Raw genomic sequence first — 16,713 nt, 5'->3', positions numbered from 1 at the left:
ACAGAACAGAATAGAACGGAACAGAACAGAACAGAATAGAACAGAACAGAACAGAACAGAATAGAACGGAACAGAATAGAACAGAATAGAATAGAACAGAACAGAACAGAACAGAACAGAATAGAACAGAACAGAACAGAACAGAACAGAACAGAATGGAACGGAACAGAACAGAACAGAACAGAACAGAACAGAATAGAACAGAATAGGATAGAATAGAACAGAACAGAACAGAACAGAACAGAACAGAATAGAACAGAATAGAACAGGATAGGATCGAATAGAACAGAACAGAACGGAACGGAACGGAACGGAACGGAACAGAACAGAATAGAACAGAATAGGATAGAATAGAACAGAACGGAACGGAACGGAACGGAACAGAACAGAACAGAATAGAATAGAATAGAACAGAATAGAATAGAACAGAATAGAATAGAATTACTTTATTGATCTCAAACTGGGAAATTGTGGCGTTACAGCAGCAGGTTATCCAAACACACAATATGAGTAAAAAAAACACAATGTTAGCAAATCTAAATACAATATAATATTAAATACAAAGTAAATAAGAACTAAAAATATTAAAACTAAGAATGTGAATATATACAACCAGGATTTAACTTAGCATTACTAGTCTTAAATAGGAAGATTGAATATGGAAGATTAAATGCAAATGTGCAAAAACAGAGTTGTAAATGGACAGTATTGACTTAAGTTAAAGTGCATGAGTGTAGACATATTATAAGTAGAAACTATTCAATATAACGGCGAGTAGACAGACAAATGAAGTGAACATGACTGCAGGGATAATTTGTAAATGTAACATGTGCAGAACTGTAGCTGTGCAGAACTGTAACTGTGCAGATACAGTAACTGCAACAACTGTAGTTACTGAGATTAACATAAGAAAAGGTTGTTTCCCCTGTGAGAGTTTCACTTCTTAAAAACACTTCATGTAATTCTTTAAATATCCCGAGAAGGACTCGAAAATTTAAAGATTACAGCACATGACAAAGAATACAATATTTCAGTTGAACCTATGCAATTAATAAAATAACACAAAAAATAATAGTGTCGATATGCTTAGAAGAAACACAAGCAAAATCGAAAATACAGTGCCAAAAAATATGTAATTTATAGGGGTTTCTCCATAGAACTAAAAATAGCAACCAGTCTCATCACGGCCTGCTGACTCCACTCGATGATATCAGTGATTTAGTTGTGATCAAAGGCTGACAAACACCCTCCCTGACTACATGTAGGGTCACTGATAAAGACGATATACGAGCAGGTTGGAGCTCCAGGGCTGGATTCTGGCTTCAGAGCGCTCTAGCACATTAAAACCAATCCCCCCCCGGACAGAGAACATTGGTCCTTTGTCCTCGGGTGGACTCATCACTCACTCGAGAGTCTCTTCACCGCAGTGACTCTCAGAGAAAAGCCCTCGGCTCTGCTGCTCCTGATAGAAACAGTCTCCTCGCTGCCGAGCCGGGGCCACTTGATGGAAACTCTCTATCAACAACTGTAGCTGGAACCATTTGTTTTATCACTGTCAGGAGGCTGCTTTCAAAGACCCTCTTTGCTTTAACATCGCTGGGATAAACAGTACTGAACACTAGTGGTGGCTTTTGTCCTCTTTGTAGCAGAAGTGAAAAAAACAGAACCTCATTTGAACCTCAACCTGATTTTAACGTCCTAGAGTAAACATTTAAGTCAATGATCTGAAGCATCTGCTGAGTCAGGATATTGTACTTATAAACTTTAATTATAAAGCTTCCATGTTAACAATGAGAAAGGGTTAAACATGATAAAGATTGAGACAAAGATTGAGTTTATTCAAGAGCAAGAAAGAAAAAAAAAGAAACATCTTGTCTCATGCTGCCGTTCCTCTGAATCCACCTGCCAGATTTTCAGATTATTTAAATAAATAGGACTGGGTGAGCGCTTATACAAAGGGAGACTCTAGCCTTTTTCACACATGCACTCCTGAAAATTTCCAGAAAAATGAACGACAGTCTGCCCCTGAAATGTTCCTCAGTTGCTCTTTCACACGCGTCCCTCACAGCAGGAGATTTGCCCCCTGAGCACTTCTTGACCGTGACAAACCTGACCTCGTTCCATGATGATCAAGACTTTTCTTAAACCTCCCTTCAGCCCGCTCCGTTTCCCATCTTTCCTGTCCTTAAACAACCAGCTGCCTGATTCTGTGTGCTGTACCTTCCTTGTGAGTCACTGCTTTGAATACTAGAGGGCGCCAGTGCTCTCATTTCTACTCGATTATCATCCAGTCGCATACTGTGATTTACAAAAACAAAACCAAACTCCCCCCTCCTCTGACTCAATCCTTTAACTCGTCCACCTCTGCATGTATTAAACACAAGCCTCTTCTCTTTAATGCAGCCTGTTCTTCTTCTTGCACATCCATTTCCCTTTACTTTAATTGTGTTTATTCTCCTTTATTGGCCCTACTTACTGGAAAGAAGATTTGTGTCTGTGCACTAAAGGGGATTGGAGTTTTAATAAAGTGTGGCTAAAGTAGACTGAACGCTAAGTCATCAGATTGAAGGTGATTGTTGATGCTGTACACGCTCTGCTCTTCTTATTCTGTGTAATACGCTTAATGGGATTTGTAATTTAATGACGTTTCTTTTTTTTAATCGATAGCAGAAATACTGCAGCTTTGGTTCCTTCATGAATAGTAAGTAGAAATGAATGAGATGAGATCAGCTCTGATGTATTCATGATGTACAGCACAGGCTGAGGGTTATTGACCATTTTCTTTTGACATCACGTCCAGGCTGGGAAGCATACGTCTGATTTCCAGACAGTAACGGTGAATTAAAGGGTTTTAACCAATAACTGGATGTTTTAAAATCTGCAGGTTGAGCACCAACACAGAAGACGAAAAAAAAAAGAAAATCCAAAGATTCCATAGACTGTATAGTAGTGGACGAAGCCTGAGTGACATCACCCATTGGTTACTGAAGGGCGCTTTATCGAGTATAAAAACATGGACGTACAGTCTCAGTGACATCACCCGTTAAAGGCCCGCCTCAGCTCCAGCTCATGGCATGTTTCTAGATTGATCGAAAGTTTCCAATATGGCGACCGCCACCGACTGTCTTCAGATATTAACGGGTGATGTCACTGAGACTGTACGTCCATGTTTTGACAGTCGGTGGCGGTCGCCATATTGGAAACTTTCGATCAATCTAGAAACATGCCATGAGCTGGAGCTGAGGCGGGCCTTTAACCTCAATGCGTCTGTCTGTCAGTCAACTGACCCGCCCCCTTATTATGCAAATTTATACAGAACTCCTAGCTTCTTACATTGAAAGACAAGTTATAAAAACAAGACTTTTTAATATAAAAATTAACTTTTCATACCAAGTTCATTTGTTGCACAGGCTGTAAACATGTTTATTCAGTCGTTTTATTATGGGACGTAATGGGGTTTCCAAGTGGACACTTGAGGAACTGCAGTTTTTTTGCACTTCCACGCTGGCTTCATTTTAATGTCGTGTGGTTGCTGCTTCGTTGTAAGCGATGACTTGTGCGTATTTCCAGCTCCTACAGCAGAAACACAAACACCTTGTAGCCACTTAGAATTATGTAGCCTATATCTTTGCAAACTGGTCTGCATATAGACCAGTTCAAATAAACAAATGTGGGCCCTCTGAATACCGTTTTGACCGCCTGCATGTTTTTGATATTCTGCTCCTTGTTAGTCCTGTACCTGACACATTTCTCACACATGCCAGTTTAGATAATCCACCCCCCCCCCCCTTATTTTCAACGCTCTTAGCCGACACAGTAAACAAAGCAGACGAGTCGGGGTCTCTCATCAACTCGAGTATTTGCAGTCAGTGTTTGCACGCAAGTCATTAGAGCAAAGCAGAGGTGGGCCTTATTATTTTTAATAATCTGCTGTTTTTTTGCTGCTTCTTAATCCCGCAGGATCTGATGTCGGCACTCTGTGATCCCCACACCTTCATCCTCCTCCTCCTCTGCGTCCACGGTTAATGATGCTCAGTCATACGGGCGCTTCACACTGCAGGAAGCGGCAAAACAGCGGCGTTTAAAACATCAAAGTCATCTGATATCTTCACGATTCGGTTTACATTTTTCTCCTTCACCTACAAAAAAAAAACACAATATTTCAAATAAAACCAACAATTAAAGTTTAAGTTGATCGCCAGTCTTTCTATATCTTCAGTATTACAAGAAATAATGTCACTCTGAGTATCAGAGTTTGAATTTTTGTACATTTTCTCACATCTTGTCTTTGCTGATGAAGCTGTCTTTTAGCAGAGTGTTCACCACAAGACAAAATCAGTCATTATACTCCAGGTGTAATTCAGAGTGGATTATGTTTGATCTGTATTCTTCACATACTCTCACTAACCATTAATCCTCTGTTTCCTTCATCAGTCTCAGAGTTTATTAATGGAACTTGCACACAGGTAGACTCAGGCATTCTCGTGTATTTGGATGTTTTACGACTAAAAGACTGCAGGAATGAACGTATGTGCATCCTCATTCAAAAACCACCGAGGCTGCACTCTGCACAAACAAATCAATAGACGAGTAATTGAGTGACGGCAGCATCCTGAAATGGAGCTAATTTAATAAAACATTGGTTCCACTTCGTCCTCGGTCTGACTGCGTGAAGGTTAAAGACACGGGGGGCTTCCAGGGACCGCCAGCCGAGGAGGATTTCATTTCTCAGAGAGTCGAGGAAAGTCAGCGCCTTCCTCCAAACCCCACAAAGTTCTCCATGGATATCTGAGGGGATTTTTAATGTTACAAAGACAGGTTTAGTGGCTGCATGTGGAGGCTGTTGCAGACACAATTCTTTCCTTTTTTTTTTTGCCAGGTCATCTTCAGTTTCTTGTGTTTTAAACACCCGCTCTGAGACTTTTTTTTCCTGGCGTACCAACTTCCTATAAAGGAGCTAATGCTCAAAGTTAACTTTAAAGGCTCCTAATTAAGTGTTTTAAATCGTGTTGGGCGTGTTAATTGGGATACTTACCGATCAATTAATGCCAGTAAATTGCTCGATTAACCCAGAGAGTCTTTTCATCAGCAAGTCAGCAGAAAATGTCACAGCTGGAGACTCGTGGTTGTTCGCCTCTATACACAGACTCTGCAGAAGTTGTAGGGCGTTTCTAGCACACAGAGTATCATCCACTGCTCCCATAATGCAGCGGAAATCTGATCCAGATTTAAGAGAATTCTCTCCCGGTGACTGCTGAGATATTGCATTTTTGAGCATGTGACCTTTGAATTTTCACCACCACACTTCAATGAGCTCATCATTGGGTTTTAGTCGATGCTTGTGCCAAATCTGAAAACATTGCCTCGAGGCGTTCCTGAGATATTCATAAGACAGGAATCTGGTTTACGTGAAGAAGTCATCGTGGAAATGATCTTTGAGGTAAAACAATATTTTCACGTCATTATTTTATCCTAACAGAAGTTTTCATGTGATTTTCATGTGAATTGTGTCCTAATTGCATAAAAAAAAAAAAAAAGATGCTATGACCTAAAAAAAACAATCACAGCAAACGTGACCTTTGACCTACAACTTGTCATCAGTTCATCCCTAAGTTCCAGTGGACGCTTTTACCTCTTTACGAGGAGCTGCCATGAGACATATGGAGGAGAAAACATGCCGTCCAGCCACTTGAGCAAGTCTGTTTTTTTTTTTTCCCGGAACATTTATTTACACCACATATGAGCAGAATACAGCGTCACTCTTCACAGAAGACCGGTCAGAAGAACTGTCATGAACATTGATCGGATGATCGGATGGTCCGTTTCTCTCTTGGAAACAGAACGGCCGCACGACTTTCCCAAATAAAGAAGAAACGACGAACAACACCCATTTACATATTCAAGCAGTTTCTTAATAGGGCACTCCTGATTGGTTGGAACCTAAAGCACATTCTTGGCCTTTAAATGTGGGGAAGGTCATTTCAGAATCTCTGCTTTGTTGTTCGCTCGATTTGAAAATAAATAACACCCAGATGAATAAACCCAACAAAATCAATATATGACTCATCCAGGGAGTCAAATGTACTTTGATTGGTGCGGATTAGAACATTTAGTATTTGGTCTGCAGCAGAGGCTCCATGCAGTGCTACAGTTTGGACATCTTCTTCAATGTAAAGCTATAAAGGGACTTGAACTTAAAGGGGAATATGGCAGACACAACCTGATGTATTTGTGCTCATAGCTTGATCTCACACTGCACTGTCTCTACGTGTAAGAAATTGATTTTATCGTTTGTTTCCAATTTAAGCTCAGTGTCGCCTTTCTAAACGAAGGAAAAAAGTGTCTTACTAATGTCTATAATGGATACATTCAGCTCTATGTAATCTAGAATAATCCTCTCATCGTACGATGCTGTGCAGCTGTGGAAAATCTGCAAAAATATATGGGGGGAAATCTGCAGTAAAGAGGCCTCAGAGCGGCTCTAAATCAACTCTCGTCTCACTCAAAGTGCCTTCTTTTTCAAAATCTATGAAGATAATCTGAATACTGTTGTATTAAATACAAAATGTGCATTATCCAGAGCAACATAAACATCAGCATCAACGAGAAGGAGAACTGTCACTGAAAGCCAACAAAATCAAAGCTCAAAAATATCATTTTCCATGTAGACTGTTACGGGCATCTTTTATAGCGTGTAATAAACCCGAAAAAGAACTTCAGAGCAGGCTCCTGACAAAACGCTTCACTTCACAAAAAAAGAGCAAAGAAATGCAGAGATGCCCCCGGCTGCAGAGCGGCGTGCCCTTCAGGAACGCTTCTCAAACTGCCTTTTTTCTCCAGGTTTCCAGTGTCATTTTTTCGAGGTCACGGTGGTCAATCAATCCCATCAACAGTTTGTCATGAGGAGGTACAAAGCCGGAGCCGTGTCCAAATCTGCTCCACAGCTGTGATTGCAGGTCGGAGCTCCACGTCAACCTGCGACAGAAAGTCTGTTCACTCAACTGCAAACACATATTTTAAAACCGGCTGTAAACAGTTTTGGCTTTTTATCATTGGGCCTAATTGGGATCTTTGGTTTTTGGAGCCAGCCGCTATTGGGACACTTGAGGAACTACAGCCTTTTGCACATTAGATGTTCAGCTTAGTCAGTCTTTATCAGTTTAGCCTTTGTGCCAAGCTAGACTAACCAGTATCCCTGCTCCTTTTTTGTTCATCTCTATGTTTTTTTCTTTTAGTGAAGGTCGACACTTCAGATAATTAGAGTTAGAGCAAAAGGTGCAATCAAGTTTGGCTCATTTCGCTAACGTCTCAAGGATAACCTAAAGAAGTGATGTTTAACCCTTTTTGACCCTTTGATTTGTTTCTACCTGTGCAGGGAGTTTTTTTGTTTTTTTTTCCTTTTCTATAGCTAGCACTAAAGAAAACAAACTGTACAGCAGAGCGGTGAGGGCATCCTCTGTCTACGTCACGGGGAGGAGGGTCAGCAGCGGCGGGAAGAAGGTCAAGAGGAGGAGAAGTGGTGAGCCGGCCTGCAGGCTTGACGTGGCTGCAGACGGGGCGGGCCGCTTCCTCCTGGGCCCGTTGCAGAGCGGTGTGTTGCAGCAGGAGATGCAGACAGAGTTCAGCCTGCCGGTGCAGAACTGCTGGTACCCCGAGGAGGCGATGAGGCAAGCTCCAGAGGAGGCGCACGACTTCCGATAATGGATACCTACACAAAAAAAACACATAAGAAAAGATAGTTTGCTATGTATGTCCACACAGTTATTGGCCAGTCCTCCAACCTCAAACTGAGAGAAAGGGGCTTTATTTCCTCTTGTTGTAATGAGTTTACAGGGATTGAAAATATTACAGATAAGAGCGCTGTGTTGTTCAATGCTGCACCATTTCACTGCACAGCACAGCCATGGAGTTATTGACTTTGTGTCTGCTCTTATTTACTGATGTTTGACTGTGTCCTATATGTCACCATAATTTAGTTGCTTGTATGAAAAACTTAGATTCTGCAGTGTTGTAACTTTTTATTGCACCCCAGAGAGCCTGATTCCATTATGAAGTCATGTTTCTCCATTTGGTGTTGATGTAGCACGTACACTATGTTATAGAACTCATTTCACTGTTTTATGAAACCTTCTTATTCTGTTGTTTTTCCTCTCCCGGAAATAAAATGTTTCCATATTGGACAAGAAAGATAGATAAATGAAATGTGTGCAGAATGTCACTCTGTCAGATCATTTGAAGTTATAGCAATAGTATTTTTCATCATGAAGCCAGTCCTGATTAATACTTTCCATAGCACAAATAATCTTGAAAGTTTTCTCCTTGCCAAACGGAATACTGCAGGGGTGCGTCCAGGGGCTTGGTCAGGGGTGCCTCAGGCCCCCCTGTGAAATCTGGCCTCGCGCCACCCTAAAATCCTCAATCATGATTGGCTATTTTCCTGATTAGAGGCGGGACTTGTGTTCACTTTAACACTTTTAAAAAATCTATTTATATAATTTAAAAAATATACATTTTGTGTGTATTAAACGCTTTCATTTCCGATTCTAAACCAAATCCACAAATTTACTCCAAATACTGAAACTTATCTTTGATTTATGTTTGTTCTGCCACTAAATACAGTCTGGTAACATGTTGTTGTATTTGTACATCAGTGATGCTATTTAAAAATCTACAATCAAATGTCTTTATAGACACTTTAAAGTCATTAAATAATTTGGCAAAATTGTAAGGTGGACCCATTATCGTGATGTGTATCATATTGCAAATTAAACGTTTAATTACATCTCTCATTTTTTAACCCATTTAACTAATTTCACCTGATTGTTTATGTTGTTGGACTGGCTGAATAAAGGCACCCCCCTTTATTTGACACCCTACAGATGAACCTTTTTATTTTCTGTACCGTAGTGCAAAGCTAATCTAATGTTGTGTCACTTTAAGAAAAGGCTCGTCTCTTTGACAAATGAGCTAAATAAACTGGAACAGGGAGTGAAAGTACAACAACACATCACTGGAATGCCTCCTTAAAACAATGAAAGGGCTTTAGGTTTGTTTTTTTCGTGTGGCTTTATTTTCAGACTGATGTGTTACACAGTGTGAAGATCTGTCTACGAGCCAACGCTATCTGTATCACAGCGAGTCTATCCACACATCAATCCATGCCTCTCCATCCGCCTTTGAAGCCGAGCAGAAGAACAAAATAACAGATAACAATGTCTATTACGCTGAAAATCACAGGGGATTGCTTCGACCTGATCGGCCTCCTCTGCTGGGTCGGAGAGTCACATATTTTCTGGATTAAAAGGTGTTACATCTGTGAGAGGGGGGAAAAATGGATCGTCTGGTATCCTTTTGGAGGGCTATTGTTTCTGTCTCATTAGTCATTTTAAAGGCGAGAGAGAAAACGCCAACAGTTGATTTTATGTGTTGTTTATCTATGCTGCAATTGCATAACTTGAAAAATGACACATTGATGCAATAAAAGTTTTTTTTTTTTTTTTTTTTTTTTGACCTGCTGTTTTCCAGACAGCCTTGTTTACGACATTGTCTCAGACTCATCCCAGTTGAAGCATCAGTATTTATGCTAATTGTCTGCCCTGTTTGGCATCAAGAAGATTGCTGGGTGCTTAGTGACTTCAAATAATTGCCTCCCCTCCTCTGACTGCTGAGGAAATATACTCAATGCTCAGAGGTGTCCTGTAACTTCTTAGTGATATGTTAACCTCTTTCGCCGGGCTCCAATTGGTCACATATTAACCATCGAGAAACTGGAACTCTTGCTTTTCGACTCATCCTGCACATTAACGTCCTGAACTAACAGCATTAATGACTCTTTCTTGGATTACACTGGAAAAAACGCTGAGCTCAGCCGATGCGATCCAAACAGCGTGAGAATGAATTGCCCCTTACCGTCGGGTTTGACCAGCACCTCCTTCTGACACATGTCCTGAACGTTGACGGTGCAATTGACGATGTACTCCGGTGTGGAGCAGTCATTGTGCTTCATCTCCTCACACTGGTAGCACTGGATCTGAAGGGCATCTCCTGCACCACGGAGCACAAACAAGAATGAAAATGTTTGTAGAACTTCTTTAGATCGATACCATCAATGATTTCTTATGAGATAAGCAAAATAATACGCTTAAGCTTGGGAAGAAAAATATTCAACTCAAGATACGAGATACATGCGTCTGGTACAATTTATGAATAAATCTGACTCTTGAAGTTGTATATTTACTCCTAAAATCCTAAATAAAAAGTGTCACTAAGTTCTACGACTGCAAAAGGCAAACAAGAGGAGACAACAGCAGACAGCGCCCTCTGGTGGTCAAAAAAGACTATTGCAATATATTTTCTTGTTAAATCGAGTAATTTCTGAGATTTTTATGAAAAGACTCTCAAGTTGTTGGGGTATGAATCAGCAGGCCATTAGCTTATCTTAGCTTAGCTTAGCACAAAGACCAACACATGATACAGCTAGCCTGGCTCTGTTTAATGGCACGTTAATCACCTACCAGCACTTTTAGACCACTGATGACAACTTTTATAATAATTTTACCCCAAATGATTGAAAATATTACTTTATCAAATCTTGTAAAATATATTTTTAAATCTTAATATTGATTTGAAAAGTAGGACGAAGTAAGTGAAACCAGCTTCATTGGCGTCACTGCTTTTCTCTACTTCAAGGTCACATTCCTGTTTTCCAGGAACCTTATATGTTAGTCTTTTCTTGTTTGCACAGAGTTAATACAACTGAAATTTGTTCACAGTACTCAGATTCCCTCGTTTTGTGAATCTATTATATAACCTCTTCTTTATCTTTTCCTGGAGTCAAGCTGCAGAGGCTTTTATGGATTTGTGTGAGTGCCTTTGATGGTGTTGCAGCAAAAAAGAAGACTAATGGAGAGTGCAATGTCATCGTCCCTGTTGTCAACACATTGTTGTGACATTACGGCTGCTGGAGAGGGGCAGTGGCAAGGGTTCTGTGTCTTTACAAAGCAAGAAGAAGTCCAATCTTTGGTGTTTCTGGGCTGTTTTCATTGCCTGTCTCTTGAGTGTCAACAGAGAGGTTATGGATTCACACACTTGAGGTGAGAACAAGCTGTAAAGTAACAGAAAACACATGAAAGTGTGTTTGAATCCCCTTTTAACTGCATGGATTTCAGAGGTGATAAAGCGCCATTTACAACACAAACAGGCTGTAAGAGGGGACTGGATGCACTCTGGCGTAGCAGAGATTACCCGTGTGAATTCTCTTCCCCTGAGATAATAAAAATGTGGATATCCGACAGCTTGCACTTTGTCTTCTCGTAAAAGATAACATTCAGTGCTTCTTGGGGCTTTTCGCAAATTTCATCTGATGCTTTTAAAGCCTCAAAACTCATTTATTTTTTACAGTGAATGCCCTGCAGAAAGGGCAAAGCATCTGTGAAAACTTTGAGGCGTAAAACCGGAGAAAATGTACCAGCTTTGAGTCAAGATTATGTCAGTTAAAATTGACATTTTGGTGCTTTTTTTGTGTGGTTGTTAGAGCTAGAAAAATAAACAATCAAAAGTTTGGGATCACTTTTGCAGACAGTGTGCTTTATGTGCAAAAGTTCTGTGCAAATATCATCACAATTTCTCAAGAACCCTTTACATCATTGGCAAAGTCCAGAGTGTGTGGATGATTTTTGCAGGCATGTGAAAGATAAAAATTGTTCTTCATTAAAAAAAATGTCTTAATCAGCACAAAATTGAGATGCCAAACCTGTCTGGTTCAATTCATATTTCTATAAGATATCTTCAATATCAGCATCATATGGAGGCATTCAATCAAAACCTTCCACTCCCACTGCCCTTTCTCTCCCAAACAACCAACACAAGCAATCCGTCCCTGCTGACATATATTACCGATGTAATTATTGAAGTGGCACCAAGCATTAATCTCAACTCCGACAGCACCATCAAAATGCATCTGATAAAGGTCCCACATATAACATCACAACTGAGGACTAATTACTTTAAAGCAAGCAAATATCTGCACCCTCCATCAATCATTGTGATAACAGGGTACACTCTTATTTAGGAGGATTATCTGTCATACTGGAGGGCACAAGCCTATCAGGTTTGCAGAATGGCTCGAAATCTTTTTTATTTTCCTCCAACAGCAAAACAAAAGGTGATAAGAAAATCCTGTTTTGCACCCACTGCATTCAGAATCCTATAAACTATAATCACTGCCGGCTCCACAAAACAGAAAAATAAAGGAATAAAATGGCAGCATCTTCAGCAACATTTATACTGAGAAGATCTAAAAGAGAACTGAAATCAAGAAGCTCCTTGGAAACGTAATGTCGCAAAGATAAAGGAGTCGCTGCCTCTGTCTTCTTCCCTACGTGCCAAAAAAGCGCACACGAGTCCAGCACAGAAATGATCCATCCGTGCGTAAAACAGCACCAAAAAACGCAACGTGGCTTTTAATTATTGCTCATTATGGCAAGAAGAAGGTCTGATAGAGAATAAGAAGCAACACATTAAAGGGGGGTTATTGGCTTGAATCTGTGTCTGTCACTTCTTCCAAAAAGCGCAGACAAGCCCGGCGAAGCGCCCACACATCTGTGCGTAAAGAGCTCCACAATCGCAACGTGATTGTTATAAATTTCTCATTATTTTTCCATGTTTCAAAATCTTTCCAAAAAGAATACAAAGATACGTTAAAGTTTCTATTTAATCCAGATCTGGGAGCCAAACCGTAGCCAGAGTCGTAAATTACGCATAGGAAAATTATTAACGAAAAGGCAGTTCTTCAAAAATAAAGTCGAAAATATTTTATAGAATTATTTTAGAAACAAAAGAGATATACTGGTTTGAATATCTATGCTTTGGATGCAAACCATATAAAAGTCAATTATTTGTTTATAATTATGCATGTTACACCTGTTACGCACGAATGAAGACAGAATCCATAGAGTGTAAATGGCTCCACTGTCTCTTCAACTCGCACCTTACCTGCTTCAAGAAAGACTCCGAATAAAGTCGCAAAAACGAGAAGACGCATTCTCTCCCAGAAGCCGCTCGGAGGGGAAACATCCGAACAAGTGGACTTGTTTTAGGCGGAGGAGGCATGGAGGAGTAGGAACCGCGGCGGAGGAACACCAAACCCGGATCCGCTCATCCTCTCGGCTCTGGTTTAAGGTGAGAGCAGAACGCTCCGGAGCGCGCGCAGAGAGAGAGAGAGAGAGAGAGAGAGAGCGAGAGAGAGAGCGAGAGACCAGAGCGCAGAAATCATCAGGCGCACCACGTGATGATGAGCGCACATCTGGTATTTTCACATCTCAGTTATGCAGTGCGTCTTTATGTACTGATAGAAGAGGTATTCAACACGTAGTTTACACATATATGGAATTTTACTCTTTTTTGATTTTTTGGAGTTATAAATGGTAAATCTATATTTATTAATTATCAATGTAATCAATTTGTCAACTTTTATCAAATATTGTCATGTTTGTCTGAAAGTATTATGTTGCTGTAGGTGTTTCATTTGTTGCGTCTCTCTTGATTGTGTTGTTATTTGTAGAGAGAGAGATAAATCATCCGAGCGAGCAGTAACTAATTGCGTTATTATTACCCATCAAGGGCCTAATGGTTATAAATCCCTCCGCGCAGAGCAGCAGCAGCAGCGAGGTCTTTCAGTAAACTGTCGCCGGCTTTGAGCTTCACCTTCCCGCTGACAGACCTTGAGGGGGGGCGGTGATGACACACATCGCCCTTCGGGTGAAAGATTTCAGGGTGCTCTCCAAACATTTTTGTTTTCATGGTGGGGGAAAAAAAAAAGCTAGAATGAATCACCTTGTGACGCATTATGCATGCACGAGGGTGCATCATGCCTCATCTAAATAAATGAAAATACCAAAACACATGTTGGAGCTCAGTTTGAAATAGGAAATAGTTTCTCATATTTATTTAGGAAATAGTTACATAAAATATAGCATTAAAGTCTGGTTTAACAGACAGAATTGCACACAGTAATAATAATAACATTAACATTATTAATAATAATAATAATAATAATAATAATAATAATAATTACCAAAGTAACACTGCTGGTAACCATTTCTCTTTACAAAGGAACCAGGAACATTTAAGGAGAGAGGTGAAGCATGACAATCACACTACAGTCTGACAGTACAAAATGTGGGTATAAATACTGGACATCTAGAAAAATACACAAGTCCTCTTCAGACTCTCTTCATACAATATTAACAGTTTCATAGAAAAATCCAAAACACACACAGGCGGCTCTGTTGATTAGCACCAGCTGGTCAGATTCCAGATAAAGATTTGGCATAATAACTTCACCTAAAGTTCAAATATGTCTTTAAAATAAAGTGATAAAATATTTTAGCATCAGCTCTTATTGATCAAAATAAAGTTGTTTTTTTTAAAACAAGAACTCCTAAAGAATACATGCCGTTTTCAAACAGTAGACGTAAAACCTTGGTTGAATGATTGGCAAACAATTTACACCTTTTTTTGTTGTTGTCTTTTTTCCTTATTTGCATATATCAATCAGCAATGCCCATTCTGATATTAACTTATAGCAGTTTCTATGTACAACATAATATACACCTATGAAAGGAAAAATGAGGTTTGGAGAGTTCAGGTATGCTAAGCTACATCAGAAACTCGGATTCTGAAGTTTTGCACAAGGAGCCCAAAGAAAAAGGAAAAACATTTTTTTTTTTGTTGTTGTTGACTTATTCCTGATGGCTGCTTTTTTTTTTTTTTTAAAGTTCTTACAATCTACATCAGTCCAGTGTGTTCCCTGAGCTACCGACAATGACACTGGATGCGTTGAGGAAAAAAAGCTGGTCGTTAGGTGTACCTGTGCGTCAGGCAGACACTGAAAAATGATCGTTTAAGTGTATGTACCATGTGGAAGCATAGCATGATGTATGCCAGCTGACATCAGAACATTTGCAGCAACAAAAGATTTTTGTTTTTACTGCTTAAAATCAGGGATGCACAACATCTCAGCATTAAAATGATCAGCCCTGATATCGGCCTTTCACAGTTATATCGGTAAATATCGGTGCATGTAGTCAATATGAAGCATGGATTGAGTTTTTTAAAGAAATCAGTTTCAGAGGAGGACATGGCCACACATTTTCTCAGAAATGAACTTCTGAAAATAATACAAATTTCAAATGTTCTTTCTTTTCAGTATCTGACATGAGAAGCTGGAAATGATCAGATATCAGTATCAACTAAAATATCTATACCATGCATCCCTACTTGAAATAACACAAAATGACAAGATTGGCAACTGATTTGACCGTAACATGACTTAACATTGACAAAAATGAAAGACAATATGATTGTTGATGTAGTTAATGTTGTAGTAGATGTAAAAATATTGCTTAAAAAACCAGTAGAAAAGACGAACGAGGTGTGTTATGATGTCTTGTGATCCTGGGCAACAGACTTAGCAGCAAACATAAAATGACACCTTAGGTCTAGTCTCTAGCAAACAGGAATGCTGTCAAATCAAAATGTTATTGCCCTCAGCGCTGCTCATCACTGCTTGAATAATCTTTCACTTTACACTTCTTACAAACTTTGTACAGTATTTCTTACAGTGCAATGATAAGAAGTTCCCCAGCATTGGGGGAAGAGGAAACAAAAAAAATTGCAATGAGACAATGCTGTATATTGCTGTCAAGTCCACCACACCCAAATTTAAACTATTAAAAGTCCAAGTTTGGTGTTGAGTTGAGGTTTCATCCTCGTGTCTTGAATTCTAGTAAGTGCTTTGCGTTGTACATAACCAGGAAAGGATCCATGCTTAGCGGCAGGGCCGAAGTCAAGACCAGTTAAGTCCAGTTGGAGTCATTTCCAATCATTGGTTAAAAGTCAGTTTGAATTGAAACCATGTCCAAGGGGGATTGGGGCCAAAGTCAACAAACCAAGTCCTGTTGGATATTCTTTTACTCGATAAAGCTGACATTATTGCTTAAGGAGATTTGAAAGGTTGAACAAGGATAACAATCAACGGGGAATCCCCACCATTGGTTGGCAGTATGCTTCAATAACTAGCCAGTCAATGCATGGGGTTTTGAATGCAAAGAGAGTAAGAAAAAGTTATCCAATAAGTAAGGGAGTTGGTCTGACAACAAAACTTGACTCGGACTCTGGCACTGAGGTCCTGCCTTGGTACTCGTTGCCCCTACACGTCATTGGAGCCCTGACTGGTGCAGGAGGAGAAGCTGTCGTACAGCGAGTCACTTAGTGAACCCACGGGATCCGCCCCGGGCTTGCTCGAGAAACTAGAAGAAGAAGGCTCGTCCAACTTGCAGCAGTCTTCGACGCTCTTTGCTGTCTCAACAAGGCAGTCCACAACGCGGCTGCCCGAGCCCGTGTCTGGATACAGGCTTCCACTGCTGGAGCTGCTGTGGTTCAGAGTGTTCAAGGACTCCAAGGAGAAGTCGAGGGATCCTGACTGGTTTGCACTGATTGCTGTCTTCTCCATGGGTATCTCTTTCTGCAGAGGAAAGAAAGGAATATGCATTAATTCAGAGCATACCAAACGATATTTGTACTCATCTTTACTCATGGTTAAACTTATTGTTGCTTATTGTTTTGTCTCATGTTCATGCTGGTGAGACCTTCCACACATCTATTGGTTAGACGGATCTGCTTAGCACAGAAGTAAGTCTCATGTTGCACCAT

The 16,713-nt window shown here is 40.1% G+C and overlaps 2 protein-coding genes across 5 annotated transcripts in view; both read right to left on the bottom strand.

The window, feature by feature from the left end:
• Positions 1-3,346: 3,346 nt before the first annotated feature.
• Positions 3,347-13,208, bottom strand: LOC109984141 (ly6/PLAUR domain-containing protein 1). Its single transcript, XM_020634166.3, has 4 exons — positions 12,994-13,208; positions 9,910-10,044; positions 7,435-7,708; positions 3,347-6,975 (listed from the first exon to the last, which is right to left on the bottom strand). The coding sequence occupies exons 1-3, from the start codon at positions 13,040-13,042 to the stop codon at positions 7,461-7,463; spliced, it is 432 nt and encodes a 143-aa protein (XP_020489822.1). The 5' UTR covers positions 13,043-13,208; the 3' UTR covers positions 3,347-6,975; positions 7,435-7,460.
• A 704-nt stretch (positions 13,209-13,912) lies between these two features.
• LOC109984185 (nck-associated protein 5) overlaps positions 13,913-16,713 on the bottom strand; it is a 116,297-nt gene continuing 113,496 nt past the window's right edge. For all 4 annotated transcript variants that reach the window (XM_020634222.3, XM_065951927.1, XM_020634223.3 and 1 more), the window contains one exon: positions 13,913-16,525. In XM_020634222.3, the coding sequence (XP_020489878.3) occupies positions 16,211-16,525 (315 nt within the window). In that variant the 3' untranslated portion in view covers positions 13,913-16,210. The remainder of the gene's footprint in view (positions 16,526-16,713) is intronic.

The sequence above is a fragment of the Labrus bergylta genome, chromosome 24, assembly GCF_963930695.1.
Source record: "Labrus bergylta chromosome 24, fLabBer1.1, whole genome shotgun sequence".
In the NCBI taxonomy this organism is placed as follows: domain Eukaryota; kingdom Metazoa; phylum Chordata; class Actinopteri; order Labriformes; family Labridae; genus Labrus; species Labrus bergylta.
The sequence above is the reverse complement of the archived record's forward strand: the minus strand, read 5'-3'. Positions and strand labels throughout refer to the sequence as shown.